This window comes from Rhinolophus ferrumequinum, chromosome 23 (genome assembly GCF_004115265.2).
Source record: "Rhinolophus ferrumequinum isolate MPI-CBG mRhiFer1 chromosome 23, mRhiFer1_v1.p, whole genome shotgun sequence".
Classification (NCBI taxonomy): Eukaryota; Metazoa; Chordata; class Mammalia; order Chiroptera; family Rhinolophidae; genus Rhinolophus; species Rhinolophus ferrumequinum.
Genome location: NC_046306.1, coordinates 20,869,888 through 20,896,441, shown reverse-complemented (window position 1 = coordinate 20,896,441; position 26,554 = coordinate 20,869,888). Strand labels below are relative to the sequence as shown.

General features: G+C 47.4%; 2 protein-coding genes across 5 annotated transcripts in view; one reads left to right on the top strand and one right to left on the bottom strand.

The window, feature by feature from the left end:
* The window catches only part of ASIP (agouti signaling protein), a 35,098-nt gene extending 27,080 nt beyond the window's left edge, over positions 1-8,018 (top strand). For all 4 annotated transcript variants that reach the window (XM_033095235.1, XM_033095236.1, XM_033095238.1 and 1 more), the window contains 3 exons: positions 2,333-2,502; positions 3,761-3,825; positions 6,520-8,018. In XM_033095235.1, coding sequence (XP_032951126.1) covers positions 2,343-2,502; positions 3,761-3,825; positions 6,520-6,696 — 402 coding nt within the window. In that variant the 5' untranslated portion in view covers positions 2,333-2,342 and the 3' untranslated portion in view covers positions 6,697-8,018. The remainder of the gene's footprint in view (positions 1-2,332; positions 2,503-3,760; positions 3,826-6,519) is intronic.
* A 4,025-nt stretch (positions 8,019-12,043) lies between these two features.
* AHCY (adenosylhomocysteinase) overlaps positions 12,044-26,554 on the bottom strand; it is a 16,510-nt gene continuing 1,999 nt past the window's right edge. The window contains exons 2-10 of the mRNA XM_033095356.1: positions 21,618-21,808; positions 19,618-19,693; positions 18,103-18,252; positions 17,109-17,221; positions 16,076-16,283; positions 15,899-15,986; positions 15,696-15,813; positions 14,699-14,893; positions 12,044-12,961 (exon numbers count right to left, since the gene is read on the bottom strand). Of these exons, the coding sequence (XP_032951247.1) occupies positions 12,830-12,961; positions 14,699-14,893; positions 15,696-15,813; positions 15,899-15,986; positions 16,076-16,283; positions 17,109-17,221; positions 18,103-18,252; positions 19,618-19,693; positions 21,618-21,808 (1,271 nt within the window). The 3' untranslated portion in view covers positions 12,044-12,829. The remainder of the gene's footprint in view (positions 12,962-14,698; positions 14,894-15,695; positions 15,814-15,898; positions 15,987-16,075; positions 16,284-17,108; positions 17,222-18,102; positions 18,253-19,617; positions 19,694-21,617; positions 21,809-26,554) is intronic.

The window sequence follows — 26,554 nt, the reverse complement described above, 5'->3', positions numbered from 1 at the left end:
ATCTTAGTTCCTATACACCTCTCAGTGTGAACCTTCACTATTCTGATAATGATTCTGGTGTTCAAAGAAAAGGAATTTTTCATACAGTGTGACCCCTAAAGGCAAGACAACTACTTTTTCTGGTGCAAAATAGAAAGAAAAAAACAGAAACAGAAAATAACAGCCATTATTTGCCATGCTGGAGAAAATTTGTACCCTATGCAATTTTTACTTAGTGTCTAACTTTAGATCTGAAGATGCAAATCCAGAGCAATTGACAAGGGAAAGTATCCTTTAGAATGCCCTGGGTTGAAAGTAACAGAAAACTGAACCTAGTTTAAAACAATAAAGGGAATGTATTGGCTTATGTAACTGATAAGTCCAGATATAAGATGAGCTTCAGGCAAGTTCTGATCTAGTAACCTAACAATGTCCTTTCTTACTGTCTGTCTAGTCATCTTCCACTGTTTCAGCTTCATCCTAAAGCTGGCTTATCTTTACAAGATTGCCAGCTCTAACGAGGACTGTGGGCTTCTTATTAAAAATCCACTGAAAGAGAGAGAGCTTCCCTAAACAACCAGAAAAAGGCCTGGGCTTCCTCTGGTTAGATCATCTTCAGTCACATGTCCATGCCTAAACCAATACTGGGCGATGCAATGGGGTTTTGCTGTTTGTCATGAATAAATCAAGGACTTCCCTGGACATTTGCTGAGTTACTACTCTGGTCACTGTACCAGGCTCAGGGTCGTGAGTAAAACATGATCTCTCTTTGTTTTATCAAGTGGGAGAGACAAACACATAAACATGTGATAAGGGCTTTGATGGGACGGTACAAAGTTCTGAGAAGCAGAGAATGGAACAAATAACTGCAGTTTTCTGATACAAATTTGTTTCGTCTAACTATTGTGGATAGGGGCTAGGAATCTCAGAGATCAAACTGCACAAGGCAGGAACAAGAGCTGTTTTGGGCGTTACGGCTTGAGGAGATGTGTTGACCTATATCACACAACAAAGACGTGAGCTGCCTAAAAACTTCTTTATTGCCTCTTTCTGTTTTACATATCAGGATTCTGCAAGATAGCCTTTACTTTTAGAAAGAGTTCTGCTAAATGAATGCGTATCACTGACCTAGCCCACTCCCCTCATTTTACCGAGAAGGAAATTAGAGTCCATAAAAAAAGAATGGATTTATCCAAAGTCATGCATCTTACTACTAACGCTTAAGCTAAGACAAGAACTCAAGGATCCTGACTCCCAGCTCAGTGCTCATTTCATTGACTCATTACCAGGCTTTAAGAAAAAAAATTGGTGGCCAGTTCATGGTAGGCATGTCCAATGATGAAAAGATATGAAGAAATCAGAAGAACTGGCACTAGGGCTGAGAGAGGTAGAAGATGGACTTCAAGAATTTTATAATGAGGGTATGAACCAACTGTTTGGATCCCCTTCTCCTGGAATATAACAGACCTGGAGAAAATTTTACCCCAACCAAGCTGAGGGTTGGGAGGAATAGGCTAGACATTGGCTAGGCTCTGTAAGGAGAGTGGGTAGCACCAGCATGAGCAGATTGTTTTATTCTCTTCTTGCCCACAGTACCTTTTGGCAGGCCAGACAGCACCTTTAGATAATCAGCCCCAGCTTCTTCCCAGACCCCAGAGAACAAGCACGGGCAGGATCTGGGGTGGGAATCCTGCATTCAGAGAAGATGAAGATGCTGCCAAAGCCCTGACTGAACCAAACCCAGACATTCAATGGAAGAAATTCACTCAGGGATCCGTCTGCTTCATCAAAATCCAGCTAGCAACAGATCAGTAAATCAACAAATCCAGTTAGCCTATGTCGATAAGTCCAGGTTCTCTCGACACAAACCATACCTGCATTCTTTCCCTCTGGGCATTAGAATGTCGTGTATGCAATGACATATACACTTGTCTGAAGGAGCCATTTATCCCCGCATCTTGCTCGCTGAGTCTTAACTTAGGAGCCTTGTTCGCGGCACCTTAGTAAAACCTCTGCCACTGTGAGGCAGTACTGAGGACCTTTCAACAACTCTGCCCAGGCCTAGGGTCTCCTGAGGCCGCTGACTTTTACAAAGACAGCACTCCACCCTCTGGATGGCAGAGATTAATTGAAATGCATTCCTTTTCTCTTTGCTTCATTCTCCGTCCCTTCCTTGTCTTTCTTCCTCTTTTCATCTCTCCTTTTGTCTCTTCTTCATCAGTTCCCCTTTCCTGTCCTATGCCCTGCTGGTCCTCCGGGACACTTGTGGAATGCGGGAAGAGCCCCAGCCCAAAGCAACAAAAAAAGCAGGAGGGTACATGCTTTCCCTGACTGCCTTTCCTGTCCCACTCAGCCTTCCCAAGATGGATGTCACCCGCCTGCTCCTGGCCAGCCTGATAGTCTGCCTGTGCTTCCTCACTGCCTACAGCCACCTGGCACCTGAGGAGAAGCCCAAAGATGACAGGAGCCTGAGGGGCAACTCCTCCATGAACCTGCTGGATTCTCCTTCAGTCTCTATCGTAGGTAAGTAGCCTGGCCTGCGGCCCAGCTTCTGGGTTCTGGCCTGTGAGCAGGGGCTGCAGGATGTCAAACATGCTCCCCAGGCTCATACCAGGATTGGATCCATTGCCATAGGTCAGGGCTCCTTATTGCTCGTTCTGTGAAGTAATCCTGGAGGAGTAAAGCAACCCTTCCTTGGTTTGGAAAACCCTGCATGCTACCAATCTAATATGTAGCTTAGCATGTCAGAGACTCTGAGAACGCCTGAAGTCAAGACATTGGTGAACTTAATTTAACTTAGCATTTCTGAAACTTACTGAATCACAGAACTCCTATCAATGGTAACAAACTTTCGGAACTCCTGCAGAATATAACCAAGTCTAGGATGAACCTGTTATGCCAGGGTTGAGCATTATTGTTCAGGGATAAATCAGGGACATTAGAGCTGGCACTAGAGAACTTCTGGTTTGACTTGACATGAGGATAACAACAACAAAATAGTTACTGTGTGCTGGGCACTGCGCTGTGAGTAGTAGTTTTATTCCTGTTTTGCAGTTGAGGAAATTGAGGCTTAAGTTAAGTAACTAACATAAGATCACACAGTTCTTAATTGGCAGAGCCAGAATTCAAACCCAGCTGTTTAACTCCAGTACCAAAGCTCAAAACTGATATCCCTTACTGCCTTGCGTCTCACTAGGAAAAGAAGATATTCTAGATGTATCAGCAAAATAAGGCAAGGGAAGGGCTGGGGCACATCAACACTAATCACTTTCAATGTGCCAGACTTTCCACTTTATAAACATACCTTGCTTATTCTCCGGACAACCCTGCAAGGTTAAGTAATACAGTGCCCTATTGGCAGATGAGAAAACTGAGTCTTAAGGAGATTAAGTAGGTTGGCTAAGGCCACACAGCTGTTATATGGCAGAGTCTGGATTCAAATCAGGTCTGCCTGTCTCCAGAGCTCTGAGAAATGGAAAACAGGAATACAGGAAACACAGGTCCATCCATGTACAAGACACTGAGTCCATTTTCCAGGGCTTTCTCGCATTTCCCCTTTGCCTTCCCTGAGAGGACACTTTGTTCTTAGTCCCTGGTTCCAGGTCAGCAGCCAGGCTAACAAGAACCTGCTGGCCTAAGTATCAAGATGTGATTCATCCAGCCAACCTCTCCTCCTCTCCCCTACCCTGGGACTTCCCGGAATCCCCCAGCTCCTCCCTCTTTGCTGTAGCTCAGGGCCCCCAGAAACATCTGGCTTTGCTGCTTCTGTCTTTCTTTGAAGCTCTAAACAAGAAATCCAAAAAGATCAGCAGAAAAGAGGCGGAAAAGAAGAAGAGATCTTCCAAGGTAGGCCTCGGAGTTCTCATTGTGGGGCTAGGATTGGGCTTGAAAGGGGAGGACCCCTAAACTCTGGCTAGGAAGTAAATGAAAGATTTTCCAGGTTTATATGAACAAAAGAAGCTGACAGCTAGGTACCTAAAGGCTTCCTGGCCTTGAGCCCTGAACCAGACCCTCGCAGAAGCCCAGGAAGCTGAAGTTCACTCAGTAAAATAGCTTACCTGCTGAAAAGCATCTCATTAAACTAGCTAGCCCCCTGCCTGAAATTTATCATCACTTATTCTTTTGGATAAATGAAATGTTTCCCAAACCTCAGTCATTTCAGAACCATTTCCACAACTTTTGCCATATCCGAGTTTCATCTATTTATTAAATGTATTTGAAGTTAAAACTTTAAAAATGTAACTATGATAGAAAACCAGTATCACTTGTCATCAATAGAAGGTAACCATTGTCAGGCACAGCTGGACGAAGAGTTGCGGGAGACCAAAATTGGTCTATTAGAATTTATTTGGCGTGTTTGAGCTGCAGGTAGTCAGGTTAGAAAAGATCATAACCTCCCTGAGCAAGAGGGGTATGGCGTTTTATAAGGGGAGGTAAGCAAGGCTGTTCCTCTTCAATGCTTCACGGGCTTTTGGTTGCATTGTTCATCGCAACTGAGGGTTTCCGGGTGTGTTCATGTCCTCTTGCTCCCTATCCTGGTTCCCCTGCCATTGTCCGGGAATGTTCAGGTCCGTTGATCATGGGCTCCTGTGAGAAAAATACAAGCCAGCAGGGAACAAGACAAGATGGCTTCTAAGATAAGATGGCTTCTATTCAGCACATTCTTAGTGGTTTTTCCCAGCAGAGGCCTAAGGCGGCTTTTGCACCTGGCCTAACAACCATAAAAATAAGTAAAATGAAAATAAAACACTGTTAGTGGATTCTAACTAGATAGTGTTGCTTGCCAAAGGCTCTAAATCTGAGGCTTGTTGCTCTCTGTGTTAAAGGGCAGATTGGAAAGTACTGGGGAGGCATTAGGGACATGTTGGTACCAAACAGCCTTTCAAGTTGAACGAGATTGAAAAAAGAATTTCTTCTCCCTATGTGATTCAGTGGTATTTAATATTCATATGCCACCTAAAAATCATACCAGTATGGTACAGATTCCCATACTTTGGGAAAGACTGGATTAAGCCATTGTTGAAATGCACACGTTATTCCTGTTTTAGTGTGCCTTAGTTTGTCAGATCAACTGTAACCAGAACAGGGAGTCCTGGACTAGGCATTACTAGGAAGTAGGACTTGGCACCGTCTGATCTTAAGAAAGTCCCTGCTCTTCTCTGGACCTTCCGTAAAGTGAACAAGCAGATCAGATGATTGACAGGTAAGAGTATATAATTGACAAATATATTAATATGCTAGGTACTGGGAATATAGAAGTGAACAAGGGAGATATATCCCTCCTCTCATGGAATTTACATTCTTGTGCGGAAAATGGGTAACAGCAAGTAAACCAATAAACAGGTGAAATAAATTCAGAATATGATAAATGCTGAAGGAATTCAAGCATGGTAATGAGACAGTGAAGGGAAGAGTGGTCAGGGAGGGCTTCTCCAAGGAAGCAGCACTTAAATAAAGACTGAAAAATTCAGTAATCTCGAGCAGCAATGCCCAATAGAAATCCAATGTGAGCCACGTGTATACTTTTAAATGTTCTAGTAGCCACATTTCAAAACAGTATAAAGAAAAACATGCAGTTAACTTTAATATTTTATTTAACCCAATATATCCAAAATATTATCATTTTAATATGTAATCATATAAAAAAGTTAATATATTTTACATTCTCTTTTTTATGCTAAGTCTTTGAAACCTGGTTCATATTTTACACGTATGACACATCAAACTAATTTTTAATAGCCAAACATAGTCCTAACAAAACAAAGTGTTTAATGAAAACAACTTTACACTACTTGTTTTAAGTTTAATTAAAATTAAACAATTTGAAAATTCAGTTCTTTTTACGAGACACATTTCAAGTACTCACTAGTTACATAAAGCTAGTGGCTGCCTGTATGGAACAGCACAGCAAAGAATGTCCCCAGGCAAGGGAGTAGCCAGCTCAAAGGCCCTGCAGCAGGAACAATTTCTGTTTGGTGCACACAAGGAAGGCCAGTTTGGTAAAGACAGGTGGGAGAGGTGGCTGGGGCCAATCCACAGGGGGCCTCAAGGGTCAAAGTAAAGTTTGTTTTATTTTAAGTGCAAAGAAAAACCATTGAGGGAGGCTTTAAGCTACAGTGGGGTGCCATCATAGGTCTTCAGAGAGGTTCCTTTGGAGCACTGAAGGGCAGACCATAAAGGGGCCAGAGCAGCAGACATTAGACAGTGGCCTGGCCCAGGGTAGCGGAAGTGAAGTAGGTGGACTCCGGTTTTATTGTGAAGGCAGAACTGACAGGCATGCAGATACACCGGAAGGGGAAAAGACAGAGATGGTAGTTAAAAACTGTGGAGCTGAGTGGGATTCCCTAAGGTGAGAAGAGGGTTAGGTCAGTTTTGATGGGGATGGAGGCGGTGGTGGGGTGACGCCTGCGGTGCCCTTTAGGCATGACTTGAGTAGGTGGAGGGCAGCGGATGGGGATGTCGGTTGGGGCTCTCGATAACCCAGAGTTCACAGGTGGGGCGGGAGAAGGCGACTTGGGCAGCCCTGGCATTTCCCCACAGAAAAAGGTGTCGTTGAAGAAGGTGGCGCGGCCCCGGCCCCCGCCTTCCGCCCCTTGTGTGGCCACCGGCTACAGCTGCAAGCCGCCGGCCCCCGCCTGCTGTGACCCGTGCGCCTCCTGCAAGTGCCGCTTCTTCCGCAGCGTCTGCTCCTGCCGCGTGCTGAACCTCAACTGCTGAGCGCACCCGCCTCCCCACCGCCTGCGGGGCAGGGAGAGGCTTCCAGGCACCCCGGGATCCCTCTCGGACAGTGATCTCTAGTAGGTGTGGCTTTTTAGGACTAACTGGGAGCGTGCACAGCTTTCAGGAGGCGAGACTTCAAGAAGACTTGGCTTGGGCTGGGCTAAAATCCAAATAGTATACGTAGGCTGCTTGAATTTGTGTGGCTGTGTTTCTAATGGAACCGAAAGATCCTTTTTCCTTCGTGGAGTCCACTTCACAACGGAAGTCCCGTGTGCTATGCCCACGCTATCTCCGGTGCCTGGGGAAACCAATTACCCCGGCATAAAGCAGCACTCCTGTTAAGCGTTCTCCGGAGCCGACAGCTGGAGACAATACTGTTCTCTGCCTTTAAATCTGGGAACACCCGAAGATGCCTCCAAATGCATGGAGACTAGCCAGGCAGAAAGGAAGCATGAAGGAACTGCCATTTAGTCTTTTCACCCTTTCCTCCTTCTAAGGAGCTCCTACTAGCCCCGGAAAAACAAAAAACAAAAAGAACAAGAAAGGCTACAACTCCATACCCAATCTCATTGGGCTGTCTGTCCTGTGGGGATCTGCAGATAAAAACGGGAGGCTGGTTGTGAGTTGGCAATGCCATGGGTCCCTACAGCCAGAAGGCTCTGGCCTGAGGATCCCAGAGCCTCAGGAGGCTCCCAAACAAAGGTACCACTTGTGCCCACTCCTCCCTTTCTCCCAGGGATTCCCAGAGGCGCTGGTGAATGGGAGCCGTTTCTCCCACTCCCAAGCTAAATGAACACTGACCATTGGTCCCCAGGCATTTTAAAATCTGACAGCCTCGAGTTGGGGCTCCCAAGTAAGAAATAGGAGTTCAGGAATCCTTTCTCATTCCCCACCCCAGCTGTCAGCCAGTAACCAGGCAGTGGGCCTGGGCTTGGTGATCTGAAAACAAAGGAAACCTCACTAAAATGGAGTTGGGAAGCCAGAAGGGGGAGCTCAGAAAGAATTGTCAATTACAGACCCCAACAGAAGAATCCTCAACAGGAAAGAATCAATTGTGGGCCCCAACAGGAAAAAGACACACATTACACCTCCTGTAAGAAATCAACTACCCCTGCAACTCAACTAATGAGAAACCATCATCTCCCTGAAATCTTTTCTCCAATGGACTTTTGTTCAAAACCCTTCCCAATTTCCTTTCTCTGTATAATGTTCCCCTCCTTTGTTTGTTGGACTTGCCTATGGCTTTTATTATAGCTTGCTTGTCCAGAATTGCAATTCTTTGTTGTTCCAGAATAAACCCATTTTTGCTGGTAAAATAACTTTTATCTTTAAGGTCAACAGTGAGCAGGCAGCAACCTTTATCCTGGATAATCAGGGCCTGTCACCTAAAACATCTCAAGCTGTTGCCTGAAATTCCATTCTTAGAGATTCTCCTGTGAGAAACTGAGTGTAGCATATTTTTGGAAGGGTCCTGAAGGGGGAGCATCTGGGATACTGCTTTGGGAAAAGGGGATAGAGGTGGGCGTAGGGTCTATGAGGAAGGACCAGCCAGCGTCGGGGTCAACGCAGAAACTCGGAGCAACTTGAGGGACAAGGGCTGCAAATGACATCATCTACTTGCATTGCTTGGCAGGAGGTATCCCTGAAACTAGGGAGAAAAGCCGAGATGCCATCTGTCAGTGCCCGCCAGCAGATGGAGCTCTTCCTCAAGGAATCACTATAAGCAAGAAACAGGAAGTTGCAAACAACAGTGGCATAAGATTTTTAAAAGGCCTGTGCACAAAAAGGATTCTAGAGGCTGAGACAGAAAAATGTGGAGCAGTTGCCTCAGCCCTGATAACTACCGTGTATCTCTGTCCTTAAAGGTTAAGGACAGTGGTGCTCAAGGGCCAGCACAGGTGAGGCCACCTCCCCTGGCCCACTTGTACAGTTGCAATCTTCCATTTTTCAAATTCCATCAAAAACTCCCTCCTTTCCAAGTATCTTTTCCCAACTGGAGATCTAGGTTGTGTCACAAGTCTGCAATCGAGGGACAAAACTCAGACCCTGGACTGGACAGAGCAGGAATCACCTGGATAGAGCAGAAGAAAAAAAATGGATGCTCCAGGCTAGGCTGGCAACATAAGTCTGCACACTAGGTAAATCTGTGCTCTCTGGGCTTCCCTTTACTTGTTCATAAAATGGGAGCTCCTGTTTTTATTCTTGCTGCTCTTTTTATACATCTGAGATAGTTATGCTTCTTGTGCCTTTATAAAACAGGATATAGAAAGAGAACGCTGCCAATTGCTTGTTTTGTTTACTGTCATTTAGGGTGCAAACCCACAGGACAAGAACCTTTTGTACCTTGTACAACTGCTGCTGAGTAAATGTCATAATTAATGAAATATTGGGAACACTCTGTTTTCCAGACATTGCTTACCAGCCTGGCACCATTTGGTCCCCAAGGGTGAGGCTACGGAAGCAAAGCCAAGACCCAGTCCATTAGTGACAAAACTACTTGGCTGCTGGGTTCAGACAACTACATGGAAGACCAACCCTTACATTCATTCAGCAGATGTGTATGAGCACCTACTATGTGCCAGGCATTGTGTCAGGTGCTGTGAATACTGTGGTGAACAAGTCCAATATGGATCCTCTCCTTATAGAACTTATGGTCCAGTTGGCATGACCACTGGGCCTTGTTAGAGGATAGAACCACTGGTAACAATGGCTCCCTTTCGTGGAAAACAAATCCAGCTATGGCCAGGCTAGACAGTGCAGGACCCTTGGCCAATTCCTTTTTTCCCCACGAAGTTTTGATGGCAGGGCAGACATTAGGAATCGGAGCTGGGGGCTTACGAGAGAGACGCATTGTCTTTCATTGTGGGTGCCTGGTCAGTAGACGTGGCAGATTAGCAGACCTGAGATCAGAGTTAGTAAAGCTGATGTGAAAGGAGAGGGTGTTTTATTTTTTAAAAGAAAAGGTTCTGAGAACTGGCAGGGCATCTCCAAAGAAAAGGGGGGAGGAAAAGTCCCTTTCCCCCCCACCTGGGGAGACCCCTGGGGACCAGAAGTGGGGGACTACATGGGATCTCACAGGAGGCAACATCTGGAAAAGTATTTCCTGTGTCTGGGAGGAAACAGACTTGAGGGAAGGGAGCGTCCTTACACAAAGGCAGGGGCCCCTTGGAGGGAGCAGCATGGCTGCTGTGCAAAATAAGGCATTTAACTTCTCTAGGTCAGATGAACAGTGGCCTTCCCCTTTTCTACTGAGAAGTCATTGTCCCAAAGACCACGATAGGCACTGTGGGCAGCACTCTGGTGGCAGTTGTGCTTTTAGAGAGCCTGGGTTACAGTTCCAGAGTTACTGATCCAAGTGTTGGAGGGTCTGAAACCAGGCTCCCTTCCTCTCAAACTTGGACCTATGGACGTGGAAAGGGCTTGGATTTGGGGCTCAGAGTCCTACCTAGTATAAAAGCCTACCTAGTACAGTTCACTCTCATGGCCGCTCAGAGCCTCAGTTTCCTGATTTGTAAAACAGGAATTCAAGTTTCTATAAGGTTATCATTGCGCTTCCTTAGCACAATGACTGGCATACAACTAGGTATGCAAGAAGCAACAGTGGGCTTGGTAGTGAATCTCGGTCTGTTTTGACCACTGGTAAGAAGTGGGTCCCGTGTCATTTGTTACTAATAATCATTTAAGTACGAAAGTGTGTAAATTATTTACAGCAGTCATATTATACATGCATGTAACTTACTATAATCTTGGGTCAGGTCACTGGCCTCTCTGAACCTGTCCTCATTAGTAACCTAGAAGTAATACCACCTCATAGCCAGAGGCTGAGAATACATAAATGAGTAAGCCAGGAAGTGTGCAATGTTCAACCAAAAAGGGACACTTCAGGAGTTGGTACAGCTCAAGGATTAAAACCAAAGGTCTTATCTTCATGTTCAAGTCCTCGCTTATGTCTCCCAGGCCACCTTTCTAGCCCCTGTCTCATAACTCCCCCTACACTGCAGCCAAACTCTTCCCCACCCTCTGATGCCTCACTTACTCTTGCTTAAGCTGTTCTGCTGCCTGGAATACCTTTGCCTTCAGTTTCTTGTTAAAAATCTTCAGTTCTTTCAGAATCCATTTTGAGCACCACCTCTTCCTTGCCGCTGCCAGGCACTGACGTCTAAAGCTGGGCAGAAGTGCCAGGAGATGGCAAAGCTGTGTGCCTGCCTTCTTCTAAGCTTGAGATCCTAGCAGTCTGGGGTCAGGTCTCAAATATCCCAGCATCCCCATTAGGCCTTCCATCCAGTGCATGGCCCTTAGAATCATTTCCAGTTACCATTCCCAAGAGGGTTATTTGCTTTGATTTCCAAAACCAGAACAGGGGTTTAGTAAATGACCATTTAGGCAAGTAGGAGGGAACCCAACTTCCCACCCAGCTTTCTGTGATTTGATTCATGAGGCCTCTTATAAACTGTGACTTTAGGAAAGGCACTTAACCTCTCTGAGTCTCTATTCTCATCTATAAAAATAGGACAATATTACTAAGCTTGTTCTGAGACTAAAGAAAATCAATTACAAAGCCCCTAACCCAGTAGGTGTTCAATAAATAATAGTTCCCCCAAGGAGCACTGGATCAATCCAAAGTGGCAATGGGGAGAAAAAAATTGGAACACAAAAAATAGAGGAAATAAACACAAACAGGGATCACAATGAATACAAATGGGTTAAATTCACCTATTGAGTGAATCTTAGATTAGGTTATAAAAGATTGTTCACGGGCGGGTGGGTGGCTCGGGTGGTTGGAGTGCCAAGCTCCTAATGCCGAGGTCGCCGACTGATTCCCACATGGGCCAGTGAGCTGCGCCCTCTACAGCTAAGATTGTGAACAGGGGCTCTCCCTGGAGCTGGGCTGCCGTGAGCAGTGGGAGGTTGGCGTGAGCTGCCGTGGGGTGCTGAGTGCTGCTGTGGGCTGCTGTGTGCCGCCATGAGCGGCCAGTGGCCAGCGTGAGTGGCCGGCAGCTGGCAAGAGCTGCCGTGAGCTGCCAACTGATTGCCTCAGGGGGGGAGTGCAAGGCTCATAATACCAGCCAGGGAACTGTGTCCTACAACTAGACTGAGAAACAACGGCTTGAACTGGAGTAGGAAGGGGAGGCGGAAGAAGGGGGAAAGAAAAACAAAAGATTATTTACAAGACATACACTTGAGAAAATAAGAATTCTCTTCACTTTACCCATCCTTCCAAGCCCAAGAGTTTCCTGCAGCTGTTATCACCGCACACTGCAGACAACCCCTTTTTTCCATCAGCATATAACTATGAACATACATTGTTGGCAGTGTATTATCTATATAATAAAGGCTCAAAAGGTCTTTTAGGCACCAAAATTTTTATTTACCTACCTTCCTGCTCTCTTTTAACATTATAAGCATCATATAAACATTTTAAACCAAATCTTTTTGACCCAGGGTTGTGATAGGAACCATCATGTTTCAAAGTGGTGACAGATCTATGCCTGTTTTTAAGATTCTCTGGCCCCTGTCAACCTTTGGCTGTCACTTCTCTTATCCTTCCTTGGCTGTCCCCTAATACTGTATTCTATAACCCCTGTAAAATAGGGACTGAAAGTACCAACTCATTTCTGAGGTTTCAGAGAATGCCCAGCACTAAGCCAGGATCTCAGGAGCATTCAAACACCAACAGTTCCTCCTGCCCATTGATGTAGCTCCTTCTCATCTATCATGGACTGAGGAACCAGTGAACGTGTAAACCAAGACCATGAATATAACTTCCACAGGCCAGTGAGGGCATAGATGGTACAGTGCATGGGCTTTGTGACCACCACTGCCAACTTCCAGCCTAAGGAAGGACTGAGTTAGCAGTTCCGAACACCCTGAGCCCATGGTTCCCTATAGGTGTCTGCCATGTACCTCCACTATGACCAGGGCTCGAGGAGGGGGCTTCTCAATCGCCTCTGCCACACTTGAACAGTATGAGAGATGCAGCGAAGGCCAAAGACTAAGTGACCAGCCCCAGGGAGTCGATGGGGGACATTGACAAACCATTCTCAAAGTTGGGACCGTTTGCTCTTGGGGAGGAGAAATGGGACCTGGGCAAGTACAGCAGCTGAAGGGCAAAAAAGGGCAGGCCTGGTTCTCAATAGCGGTAGTGATCTGGCTTGAAGGGGCCATCACGGGGCATGCCCAAATACTGGGCCTGCTTCTCAGTCAGCTTGGTCAGCTTCACGTTCAGCTTGCTCAGGTGGGCTTCCGCTACTGCTTCGTCCAGCTGGGGAGAGACACAAGCAGACCTGGAATCAGTGCCATGCCCTGGGACCCCTTACACGCATCCAGCTGCCCACAGAGGCAAGAACTGTTCTGTTGGGGTATATGTATTGCATGTTATCTCATTCTATCCTCACAGTCCCCAGCTCCCCTTCCATACTCCATTCTCCTCTCCAATTAGCCCTGGTGGGACCATCAATTACATTTCCTTCCTCACCCTCCAGCAACCCAAGTAGCTAACTAAAGTGCTTCTCTAGAATTTATCTAGGGACAGGACAAATATTCCATGACAGAGTCTCTGCCATTCCACTGGGATTCACAAACAGGGTATCAGTCTCAGCTTTCCAGTGGCAAGTCTATTTGACTAGTGAAGTGAACATAGAGAAAAAAGAGCCAAGAGACAGAGAAAGGCAGAGCTTTAACAATGAATCCCTGGATTTTAAGACTCCTCCATCATATAGACAGTAGAGTTACTTTTTAGATTAAACTGGTTGTGGTTGTTTTAAAATATATCCTTAAATTCTTTGTCTAGAAATTCATAATACTCCTTCCTTCAAGAGGTGGAGTCTAATTCCTCACCCTTTGAGTGACTTACTTCTAATGAATAGAATAAAGCAGATGTGATGGTGTGTGACATGGAGACTAGATCTTGAAAGACACTGCAGCTACCTTCTTTGTACTCCCCCTGGATCACTCACTCTGGGTCAAGGCCAGCTGCCACCTCATGAGGACACTTGAGCAGCCCCATGGAGATAACCACATGGCAAGGAAGCGAGACCTCCTGCCAACAGTGATGTGAAGCAGACCTTCCAGCCCCAGTCTAGCCTTCAGATGACTGTAGCCCTGGCTGACATCCTGCCTGCAACCTCATGAAGGATCTTGAGTCAGAACCACCCGGCTAAGGTGCTCTCAAATTCCTAACCCACAGAAACAATAAATGTTTATTGTTTTTAGCCAGTAAGTTCAGGGGTTAAATTTTTATATAGCAACAGATACCAAACCACACACCCATAGCCTGTCAGGTGCGACACTCAGTGTGTTAATGGCATCATCTCATTCCAAGGACACAATCCTGCAGCCCATAGCTGCATTCAGCTTACAGACATATCCCAGTTGAACTACCTGGTTATTTTTAAAATAATGAGTCATCCATATTTAAAAATTGAATATTTCACATATACATCTTGATATCTGGCTTCTCTTGAAATGTCAGGAGTCCAATGGGCCCAGGTTCCAGGTTGATGACAGGCAGCTAACCCCTTCATCAGTTGGGGCATGTGCTCTTCAGTCAGTTCCCACCCAGCCCAGTTCATTCATTTACCTGCCCAGTTCTGTTGGGTATGTGGGTTGGTGATCCCTGATCTAAGGAAATCCTCACATTCCTTAAAGGAGGTACTATTACCATTATTTTGCAGATGAGGAAATGGAGGCACAGAGAAGTTAAGTAACTTGCCCCGTTACATAGCCTCTAAGTGGTAAGGGTAAGATTCAAACCCGGGTGTGTCTCAGTACAAAGCCCATGCTCTTCTCACCACCCAGCCCTGCTACTCTGGGAGTAATTTCCTTCTTTAGGCCCAAGTTTCCTCCTCTATTAAATGGAGAGAATGATTTCTGACCTGTGGAAGACCCTGTGAGGGTCTCTCAGAGGGTAGACAGTACTTTATGAACTCTGGCAAGCCCTATGTGGGGAGCCGAGAGTTGGACACATAAACCTTGGCTTGGGGTAGACGTAGGAACCCACCTTCTTGGGCAGGAAGTGGACCCCGACGGGGTACTTGTCTGGATGGGTCCACAGTTCAATCTGTGCCAGCACCTGGTTGGTGAAGGAGTTGCTCATCACGAAGCTGGGGTGGCCCATGGCACAGCCCAGGTTGACCAGGCGGCCTTCAGCCAACAGGATGATGCGACGTCCATTCTTCAGCCAGTAGCGGTCCACCTGCACGTGGGCAGAGCAGTGGTGAAGGCTGGCAGAGCAATGCTCCCAATGTCCACCCCTGCCTCTTCCTACCTACCCTCTTGTCCAGCAGGCCTCCCTGCCTCCAGCAGTACCTGTGAAGGGCCTAGACTGCCCTAGAACAACCTCCAGCACAGGGCTTGGCACACACAATTCATAATAGCCAGTATTTATCAAGCAACTCTGAGCTGCCGACCTCACAGATCTGCTGTGAGAATTTAATGAGCTGACACATATAAACCACCTAACACATGGCTTGGCACATACTAGGTACTCAGTAAGTACCAGCTATTATTATTATTATTATTATTGCCACATGCCCTGGGCTAAGAGTATACATACCACTACATATATAAAGCCATATAATTAATATCAATCCTAATATTTAAGTACTACTATTATCCCCATTTCACAGATTAAAAAAACTGAAGTTTAAGGGGTTAAGTCAGTTGTCCAGAGCCACACACTAAGAAACGGCTGCAGTTTGAGCCCGGATAGTCTGAGGACAGAGCCCATGTTCTCAATCACCATGCTTGGTAAAAGCTGAATGCAGTGGCGCTTGACCTTGGCTGCACAGCAATCATCTTGGGACCTTAAAAAACAGAGATGCCTTGGCCTCACTCCGAGACGGAGTTAAGTGGCCCTGACACCAGGTCCTCTTCCTCCCCATCCTGCTGCCCAGGATGCCAGAGCCTCCTCTGCTCTCCCCTGGTGGCCAGCCCATGATTGTGTCCCCCTCAGCCCTCCATCTGCCCACCTTGCTGGACGGGCTGGGGCATCTCACCTGGGGCTTGATGTTCACCTTCTCCACAGCGTTCTCATTCAACCACTTGACATCAAGCTCTACATCAAAGTGTCCAATGTTACACACGATGGCGTCATCCTTCATCTGCTCAAAGTGCCTGTGGGGAGCCCAAACCCACGGGAAACCATCAGGGACAAAGAGCAGCCCCAAGCCTACCCTAAGACCCCCTACCTGGCACCTACCGGCCGAGGATGATGTCAACACAGCCCGTGGTAGTGACAAAGATATTGCCCTCTCGACAGGCCTCATCCATAGTGGTCACCTCATAGCCTGTAGAGACAGTAGCCATGAGTCATCCAGGGTAGCCTCGCCCCTCCTCTGGCCTCAGTGGCTGACAGCCAACCCTTGCCCTCTCATACCCTCCATGGCGGCCTGCAGTGCATTGATGGGATCAATCTCGGTGATGATGACTCGGGCCCCGAAACCCCTCAGGGCCTGGGCACAGCCCTTGCCCACGTCGCCATAGCCTGCTACCACCGCCACCTTGCCCGCAATCATCACATCTGTGGCCCGCTTGATGCCATCTATGAGGGACTCCCGGCAGCCATAGAGGTTGTCAAACTTGCTCTGAAAGAAGAGGGGAGGACTGGTTAGGTGGCTCAGGCGGTTGGAGCGCCGTGCTCCTAATGCCGAAGGCTGCCAGTTCGATTCCCACATGGGCTAGTGAGCTGCGCCCTCTACAGCTAAGATTGTGAACAACAGCTCTCCCTGGAGCTGGGCTGCTGTGAGCAGCCAGAGGTTGGCGTGAGCTGCCGTGGGCTACTGTGATTGGCCGGCATGCAGCGTGAGTGGCCGGCAGCCGGCGAGAGCTGCCGTGACTGCCTCACCGGGGGGAGCGCAAGGCTCACAATACCAGCATGGGCCAGGCAGCTGTGTCCTACACAACTAGAATGAGAAACAACAGCTTGAACCGGAGGCGGGTGGTAGGGGAGGTGGAAGGGGGAAGATGAAAGACGATGCGGTCAGGGGATAATGGGGGCAGGCAAGGCCCGCGGCCTCAGAACCACACTCAGCATCTCGACCTGGTGGGCCTTCGGCTGATAACCTCCTATGACTTCTCCCCAGCAGCTAATATCCTCATATGGGCCTCCCCCTTATCAGTCCTAAGACCTTCCTCCTAGCCTTTCTCTGCTGGTCCAGAAGGCTTCTTGAGAATCAACTAGAGAGACTGCCCAGTCAACAAATCTGTTTCATTTTAAAGCATTTCTTGCCCGGCTCTGAGGCTCACTATTTAATTCTTCCCCTCTTTAATTCACTAATTACCCTCAGGAGGCACTCAATGAGGGCTTCAAATCCCTCGCCTGCGACTTTCCCAGGGGCCCCTTTTCACGGCCCTATTCCTGAGCTACATGGGAGCCAACAGCTGGAGCTGTCACTGTACAATGGGCTCACCTTGGTGACAGAGTCATTGACATTGATGGCCGGCACTTTCAGGACTCCACTGGCCATCATCTTATATAGGTTGTGGACTCCTGTCGTGGTCTCCTCGGAGATTCCTCGGATGCCTAAACATGAGGGGTGGGGATGACTTCAGCCCAGGAAGGAGCTGCCCAAGGGATTGGCGGGGGGGATGTTCTGGGATGAAGCCCCAAGAGACTGTACCTGAACTCACCCAAATCCTTCATCTTTCTCCCCTAAAGCCACTCCTCTTTCTGGGTTCCCATAGGTGACTGGTACCATGGTCTCCAGACCAGCATGAGGGAGGAGTCACTGCCACCACCAGGCTTAGTGATTCTTACTTCCCAACCACTCCCAAACTCTCCACTCCCACTGGCACTGCCGTAGCCCCTGCCACCATCATCTCTCACCTGATCTCCCAGCCTTAACCCATCCGCTACACAGCAGTCATTTTTAATATGTGTAATTTCAGAGAAATCTTTTCAAAACCCTCCAATTACTTCCCTTTGCTCTCATGGTCAAGCCAGATTCTTTCATCTTGGCGTATTAAGTCCGCACACATCTGGCCTTCACTAAAGCACCAGCCACATCCTGTAATACTTCCCCCAGTGATGGAAGCTGCCATGCTGGCTTCCTTTTGTTTCCTAAAGCCATCTTTCCTACCTTACGGCCTTTGCACTCACAGTCTCTCTTTCTCCAACTTGCCTCTCTGCCCTGTTTCTAACAAAGTCAACTCATTCCTAGCCCTGGCTTATGCTTGCTCTTGGACTGTCATGTCAGCCAGGCCTCCCCCCAGCCATCCTAGCCCGACACCATCGAAAGTCAGAAGGCCAGGCACTAGCACACCTGCAGGAGCCTGCCATCCTCCATCTTCCACAGAATCTGCTACTTGACACGCTGGGAATCCTGCCAGGCCTGATGCTTACACATGGACAAGCAGGCCCGTTCTAGACCTCCAGTACCCAGCCCACCCACCTGCTTTACTCACCCGATAGCAGCTGTGGATACTTGGTGTGGACAAGGTTGGTGAGGTCCCCGCCGTCATCCAGAATCATGTTGAGGGGCCCTTCCTTGAAGTACAGTGTCTGCTCAATGCACCACAGGTATTCCTCATCTGTTTCACCCTTCCAGGCGTATACTGGAGGGTGAGTGACACATCAGGGCCTGCCCTTCCCACTGGCACCTGCTTCAGGGAACTATCTGGGCAGAGCCAATACTATCTCCTTCCTAATTCTCATGCCCAGTCACCTCCAGCACTTCTGAGGACGCAGCAGCGATAAGAACACAACCTGGAGCCAGAGAGATCTGGGTTCAAAACCTGGCTCTGCATTCGCCCACTGTTAACTGGGCAAATCACTTCACTTTTCTGAGCCTCAGTTTCCTCATCTATAAATGGGGCTCACAATAGTGTGGATTAATGAGACGGAGGCCAAGTATAATCTCCCAAATATAGGTAACTGGAAATAATTATTTACTTTCCTACTCCCTTCTGCTTGGGCTCCAAGGACTGGGCATCAACCCATAGTGACCAGGCTCCCACCCACAATGCCTACTGCTGCAGGGGCAAGAAACCTCACTCAGGCGGAACCCATAAGGCAAGATCTAAGGTTGGTTCTGCACTGAAAGGACTTGAGGTCCCAGTAGTCTCTGTGGGGGATGGCATCTGGACAAAATGTACTAAAAGCAGCTACAATGTATAGAGCACTTCCTCTTTGCCAGACATTACTGCCAGTCCAGGCTCCTCCCATCATATGGTATGACTGGGACACGTGTGGGGCTCTCATGAACCTGTGAGTAAAGGACCAAGCAGAGCAGGCTGCCCCTCCCCCTAACTGGGGCAGACAATGGTCTTGAAAACAAGGCCTTTCCCAGAAAAGGGCCACGAAATCCAACCAAGGTTGAGGAGTGAGAGACCAGCCTATCCAGCCCTGGGCAGTCTATGGAGGGGTCCTCCCAATCCTTTTCCCTCCACCTGAGGCTGGTTAGAAGGACTCACGAATGTCCTACTTAATCATCATCAGAACTAACCACTCCCCTCCACAGGGCCCAGGAAGACATGTGCTGGTTCCTCCAGCAGCTTATTAAAGTCCTTCCCTTTTAGTCCTGGTCCTTCCCCAGCTCCCTAGACCATCAGGCCCCAGGCAATGGACCTCTGGAGCTCTTTTTCTGCCCAGCATCCCTCACCAATTGTTTTGGAAACAGACTCATATCCTTTCTATAAGGAACTTCCCCTCCTCTACACCATGTGGTTCCCAATCATAAGAGCCCACCCTTCCTGATCACATGACTTGAGCTGGGCCAATAAGAACCTCCCTCAGGATTTTAGATGACAGTGGGACACAACAGCCCTTTCCTATAGGTCACTAGGTTTGCTTGGATTGTGTGGCCATGACCTCTCCCCTGCTGCAGGGAAGCCTGTCCCTGTAGGAGTCAGTGAAGCAAACAGGGAGAAGCAAATCTCTTTCATGCATTCCTACATCCCCCAGCAGCAAGCAGGACTCACCTGGAATGCCGGCCTTGGCAATGGCAGCTGCTGCATGGTCCTGGGTGGAGAAGATGTTGCAGCTGGACCACTGTACCTGGAAGAGCCAGAAAGACAGAGATGCAGTCATGTATAGCTCAGAAATATATAAGCATCACAGGGATAAGGAAACACCCTGGAGCTAAGGGTGAGAGGCTCCAGATCTAGGCCCAGCAGGCTCTTTGACCATAGGCTGAGGGAAGCCAGAGCAGACACAAGACCCAACTTATGTTTTAAAATATCACTCTGGTGCTTGTGGAGGAAAAAAGGCTCCAACAAGGAAGCAAGGAGACAAGTGAAAAAGCTGTTGGAAGAGTCTGGACCAGAAATTGAACAGTAGCAGTGAAGGTGATGATGAGTATATGTTGAAGGCTGGGCTGACGGGATTTGCTGCAGGATTAGTTACTGGAGTGAGAGAGAAAGAAGAGTCAGGGATGACCCCAGGTTCTTAAACAAACTGAAAACCTGGAAGGCTGGAGTTTACATTTGCTTATGTGGGAATGAGGCAGGACAGAAAGCCTAGGAAATTGACAACCCCCTCCAGGGTACAACAGGTGCCTCAGTGGTTACACAAGTAACAAGTGCCTATATCCAACACCTGCAGCTGGAGAAAAACAAGAAACCAGTTTCATCCAGCAAAGCTCACTTGTGGCTGGGGAACTGACCTTTAGTTCATTTTAATGTCATTTGCATTGTGGTTACTAGGACTCCCATCACTGCATCTGTTGCTAGGACAGTTCCCGAAGAACCACAGACCACATATGAGTAAGGAAGGGAAATAAAGTAAAAAAAGTAGAAAACGGAGGGTCCCACCCAGGGGGAAGAGGTGAACGACATTAATGGGAATTCCCTGCCCTGGAAGGGATAAAAAGCCGATGTGACTTCCTTGGCACCACTCGTTATCTGAATTTGCCTGCACTTTCCTCTAAAGTGTGTACTTTCATTTTTCAATAAATCACTTTTTCTTTTCTGCATCTGTCTCAATCTTGAATTCTTTGTTGTGTGGAGACAAGAACCTGTGGTCACCATTGCTCTGGGTTGAGTCCTCTCTTGGACATCCCATGAGCCTCTGATGACAGAAAGACCGGGGTGTGTGTGTGTGTGTGTGTGTGTGTGTGTGTGTAAGAAATTCCGAGTTTGTTTGGACCTGTTGAGGTTGATATGTCTATTAGATTTCCAAATGGAGATGACACATCAGCTGCTGGTATACAAGTCTAGAGTTCCAGGGAGAAGTCCAGGGTAGTACATATATCTATCTGGAAGTCATCACCATGTATACAGTATTTAAAGCCATAAAATCAGATCACCAGGAGTATGAATGTTGAAAGAAAGAAGAGGTCCAAGGACTGAGCCCTGGTCTACCATGTTGGTTTTGGCTGCTCTGCCCTGTCCTTTTTTTTTTTTTTTAAATTTCTGTTTTTAAGTGTGTTTTTCCAGGACCCATCAGCTCCAAGTTAAGTAATTGTTTCAGTCCAGTTGTGGAGGGCACAGCTCACAGTGGCCCATGTGGGGATCGAACCAGCAACCTTGTTGTTAAGAGCACCGTGCTCTAACCAACTGAGCTAACCAGCCACCCACTGCCCTGTCATCTTGGAAAAACATCTTGCTGAGAGACTGCCAGAGGTTAGAAAAGCTGTCAATCACTGGTACACATGACCCAGGCTAAACCAATCAGAGCATGCCATCCTTCTGGCGGCCATGATTGGCCCAGGGTAGGCATATGACCCAGAGAGGGCCAATCACAGCCAGACCTTCAGTGAGTCAGCAGGACACTGGGGTTGAGTTTTTCCTACCAGAGTGCCTCAGTCAAAAGGATATGAATTGAGTCAAAAGGATGTGAATTGAGTGCTGTCAGACGCTATCTTCCCAGTCAGAAAGAAAATAGACACAGAGGGCACTGTGACAAGGCTGGAGCCCCAGCTGGGTCTGAGGGGGCACCAAACTGATTTCCCCACCCCACATGGAACAGCTGCAGGCCTCACCTTAGCACCCAGGGCGATGAGGGTCTCAATGAGGACAGCTGTCTCAATGGTCATGTGCAGGCAGCCGGCGATGCGGGCGCCCTTCAGTGGCTTGGAGGCCGAGTACATCTCCCGCATGCGCATCAGACCCGGCATCTCGTTCTCCGCGATGTCCAGGGCCTTGCGTCCCCAAGAGGCCAGACTGATGTCAGCTGCAGGGGCAGGAAGGATGAGAGTTCTGTGAGCGGCCCCATCCCATCAACCAGGCAGCATCATTACTCGTCACTCATCCAATTGTGGACTGGAAACACTAAGCTGAGCAATCTGGCCACTGCACTTTGTCGCTCATTCAACAAGATTTATGGAGCTGGGACAGTCAAAAAGAAAGTCATGGTCTCTGCCTAACCACAGCTTATAGCCTTGTGGAGAACACATTTAATCAAAGAATCACACAGGCACATGAAAATTACAAGACAGGTAAGTGCCCCCCCGCCCTGAAAAATAGCTATCAGCCTATATATTCATGTTTCCCACTACCCTTTCTGCTGCCACCTACTAACCTCGTTCGTTCCCTAAACATTTTAGCCCTTAGCTCTCCATCTTCCAAGTCATCTCCCTTGGTGACTTCAGTCCTCATAAATGATATCATTTAACACATTGGAGGCAGTACAGTTCCTTGATCTCCTTAAAAACATGAAAATGCTTCTTTCCCACTCCTGATGTTTCTTTCCACATGGAGGGAACTCATCTGTGTAATCAACACTCTTGGCCTCTCTCTGCCCCAGAGGAAGTGGAGTGACTTGTCTGATTAGTAAACTTGGGAGGAATAAACTGGGTATGCTCAGTTCAGCTCTCCTTCTTTTGCAAGCAAGTAGCAGCCAGCCTGCAGGGCCTAGAGACCTATCTAGGCCCACCTTACCTATACACATGGGTAAATCTGAATTTTGGGGTTCAGTTAGCAGGATCACTGGATTTCAACACTAATCTACATCCTCTGACTTCAATGTTATTAGTAATTAAAGTTATATTTTGGCCTCTATCTGCCACAGCAAATGTCTCAAATTTGTCCAAATTCTCGGGTAGTTAGAAAGGGTACTATTATGAGCTCTCTCACTATTCTCAACACTCTTCTCTCTAATAATCGCACCCTCCCTACCCCGCTGCTACCCAAGCCCATGCCCAAGGTCAGTCCCTACGTCAATGTTTGCAAACTTGCCTGATAAGAGTCATCTGGCGTGTGTGTAAATCTCCCCTGGATAATCACATTCAATAGGACTAGGATGGGGCCTGGGACTCCTGGTGATTTTCATTTTTAAGGAAACTTAGATCGTGCCAATCACCCAAGTGGGTGGTGGGTGGGCAGAGAATTTAGTAGGAATGAATAATAAAACTAAGTCAGTCTGCTTTCTACTGTACAATTCAGAGATAAAATATTCCTCCCTCATGGGAAGGCCTACTCCTACACTGCTTCAACACACACACTCTCCCCCTACCATCACCACCACCCTCGCCCACCTTGGCAGGCCATCACTGATGATGCTCTCCCTTGGAAACACTGATTTCAAGCCCCCAACTCTGGCCATGTCCCATTTTTCCAATCCTCTTCCTCTAGAGCCCCAACTCTAATAAAGCTGCAGCCAGGCAGGTCAGAACCTCTAATCCATTAATCCTACCGATTTTCACTCTCTCACTGAACCGCCTTCATGTTCTCAACTTCTTCCTTCCACAGTTTAAGATTCCACTGTTTCTTCTACCCTCTGTCCTCTGAGAACTCGTTGGCAAACTCCCACCCTGGTTAAACTCAATGCTCCACTGCACCCAAGCCATTGAGCCCAGCATGAGGAAAATCTCATTTATTAAGACACAAATCTCAAGTGACAGTACAGCAATCCTATTACATTTTCTTAGTAAATTTACTCTCCTTTCTACTCTCTCCAAACCTCTAACACCTTTCCTCAGCAGCTGACAACCTCACTTCACAATTCATTGAGAAGAATTAAGAACTGTGTCACTTTTCCTCCATGGAATCCACTAGTCCTCATCTGTAGCTATAGACAGGCATTCTTTTGTTACAAAAGATGAGCTGTCTCTGCTCTGTGGGGCCTGATCCCGTATCCTCTCAACTCCCTGAGGACTTCACTGTCCCACTGAAACTGCTCTTCTCCAGGTCTCTGAAGACCAGCCTGATCCCCGTATCTAATAGTCAATTATCTATGTTCCTGTTTCTCCCTGCAGCACCGATCCCCCTAATTACCACTCCCTCCTTCGGAAACCCTTTCTTTGCTTGGCTTCCAGGCCTGCCCTGTGGTTTTCCTCCTGCCTTCTTGGCTCCTCTTCCTATAACTAACTGGTTAGAAGCCCTCAGGGCTCCATTATCTCTCTTTTTCTTTAAACACCTTCTCTAAGGCAATGACTCCTACGTGTTTATCTCCAACCCAATTTCTCCCCTGAACAGGAGACTCATATAATCCAACTGCCTACTCAGCATCTCCACATAGATGAGCAATTGGATCTATTATGTGTCAAATTTGAACCCTCATGACTCCTTACCCTCGCCCCAAACTTGTTACTCTGCAATCTTCCCTTTTTAGGAAATGAAATACCATTTGACGAGCTGCTCCAGCCAAAACTTTCTTTTTTTTTTATTAGTTTCAGATGTACAAAACAATGTAATAGTTAGACATTTATACCCCTCACAAGGATAACCCTCTCCCCTAATCTACTATCCGTCTGACATCGTATACAGCTGTTACAGTTCCACTGACTCTATTCCTTATGCTGTGCTCCACATCCTGTGACTATATATATATATATATATATATATATATATAAAAAAAATTATAGTTGACATACAGTATTATTCAGCTTCAGGTGTACAGTGCAGTGACACCATCCCTGAGGTGGTCTCCCTAATAAGACAAGTGTCCATTGGATACCTTACAAAATCTTTACATTATGATTATATTCCCCAAACTGTCTTTCGTAGCCCCGTGGCAATCTTGTGGTTACTGATTGTGTTTTTTTATCCTCTCACCTTTTCCCACATCCCCACCCCCTCCCATCTAGCAACCCTCAGTTTTTCCTCTAAATTCTGAGACTGTCTCTGGTTAGTTTGTTCATTTATTCTATTCTTTAGATTCCACACACAAGTGAAATCATATGGTATTTCTTTCTCCGTCTGACTTATTTCACGTAGCATAATCTAGTCCATCCATATTGTTGCAAATGATGAGATTTCATTCTTCTTTATGGCTGAGTAATATTCCATTGTATAAATGTACCAGTTTCTTAATCCAGTCATCTACCGATGGGCATTTTGGTTCCAAAAACTTTGATTCCTCTTTTCCCCTTTCACCCCCTTCCAATCAACCAGCATATTGTTGGCTCAAAGTCTCAAGTATGTATATAAGCAATCCAATTGCATCTCACCACCTTGGATCACTGGTCTCTGCTTCCATATGTTATTCTCCCCACATAAGCCAGAGGAAGAAGCTTAAGTTATATCACCTCCATTCTTCTGTTAAAGTAAAAAACAAACCTCCAATGACTTCCCCTTACCCGGGAATAAAATCCTAACTCCTCACATGGCCTTAGGACCCTACCCAAGTGACTGCCCACCTTTCTTCCCCCACCTCTTCACCTTTTTCTCCCCCTCACTAGCTGCTCAACCACTCCGACCTCCTTATAGTCTGTCCTTACTGTCTCCAGAGAAGCTAATGTTTCCATTCCCACCTCACGGCTTTCACACAAGCAGTTCTCTTAGCCAGGATGGCTTCTCCCCAAGCAATTGAAATAGACCTGGCAAGCAGTAGGTGTTCAACAAAAGCCTGCAAACAGGAAAGAACTTACTGGAGGAAGTGTGCACTCAGGTGATTCTAGTAGAGGGAGTAAGAGAAACAGGATTTTATTCCCAGCGAAGTGGGAAGCCTACAGAGTTTTAAGTGGAGTATCATGACAAGTTTGTCTTTTGAAAAGACCTCTTTGGTTGCTGCATGTATCTTTGCAACAAGAGACCCAGGAGACCTGTGAGGAGGGTGAGTAGAACTGGGAGAGTGGCCGTGGAGACAGAGAAGTGGGCAGATCTCACTTATAAAATGGAGACAACAATACAACATTATCGGTATGCATGTCTCTCTCACCCTGATCCTTGGATCACCTTTGTATATCCAGTGCCCAGCAGGGCCTAGCAGAAAAGGAGCCAGCAAATGTTTACTGACCATATCTGTTGTCAGGACTGAAGAAGAGAAGGTCCATGAAAGGGGCTGACACAAGACAGGGGTAGCAGAAAAGAAACACATCTGAACCTAGTCCAACTCCCAGCATTTACCAATGAGGAAAAGGCCCAGAGAGCTGTTTGCCCCAGGTTCCACAGCCAGTCAATAGCAGAGGTGGGACTCGTGGTCAGGAGGGGCTAGAGCCAGAGGCCTTCTCAAGGCTCCTGAGGGGCCCAGCAGTAGTGGACAATGGGTTCTGTCCTGTCCTGCTAAGCTCCACCCCCTGCCCTGCTACTTGTCCCTCTAGCTAAAAATAACTACTGCCCATATGACAGCTGTGCCAGCCCCAGAGTTTTCCGTGGGTCCCTCAACTCCAAAGACACAGGAGGGTCTGGCACTCCAAGCTCTGGAGTTTTTGGTCCCATGGGAGCTGAGGACTTGAAGAAGTTGTAGGAACACCTGTGCCAGGACAAGCCAAGTGGAACAGCAAGACCCTTTCTGAACTTCAGTTTCTTCATCCATAATGTGGGGCTGATCACCCCTAATCTTGCTATGAGTTCTAAGGATTAAAGATGCCATATGGCAAGGTCTGGCACAGCACACCCTCCATGATGGGGGCTTCCTTCCTCCAACCCTACCCAGCTAAGCTCCCCCACTTCCAAATGCAGCCTCCCACACAACCCAATGCCTTCCCCCGCCCCCCTCCCCCCAATCTCTCCAGATTATGACAAGCCTCGTTCCAAC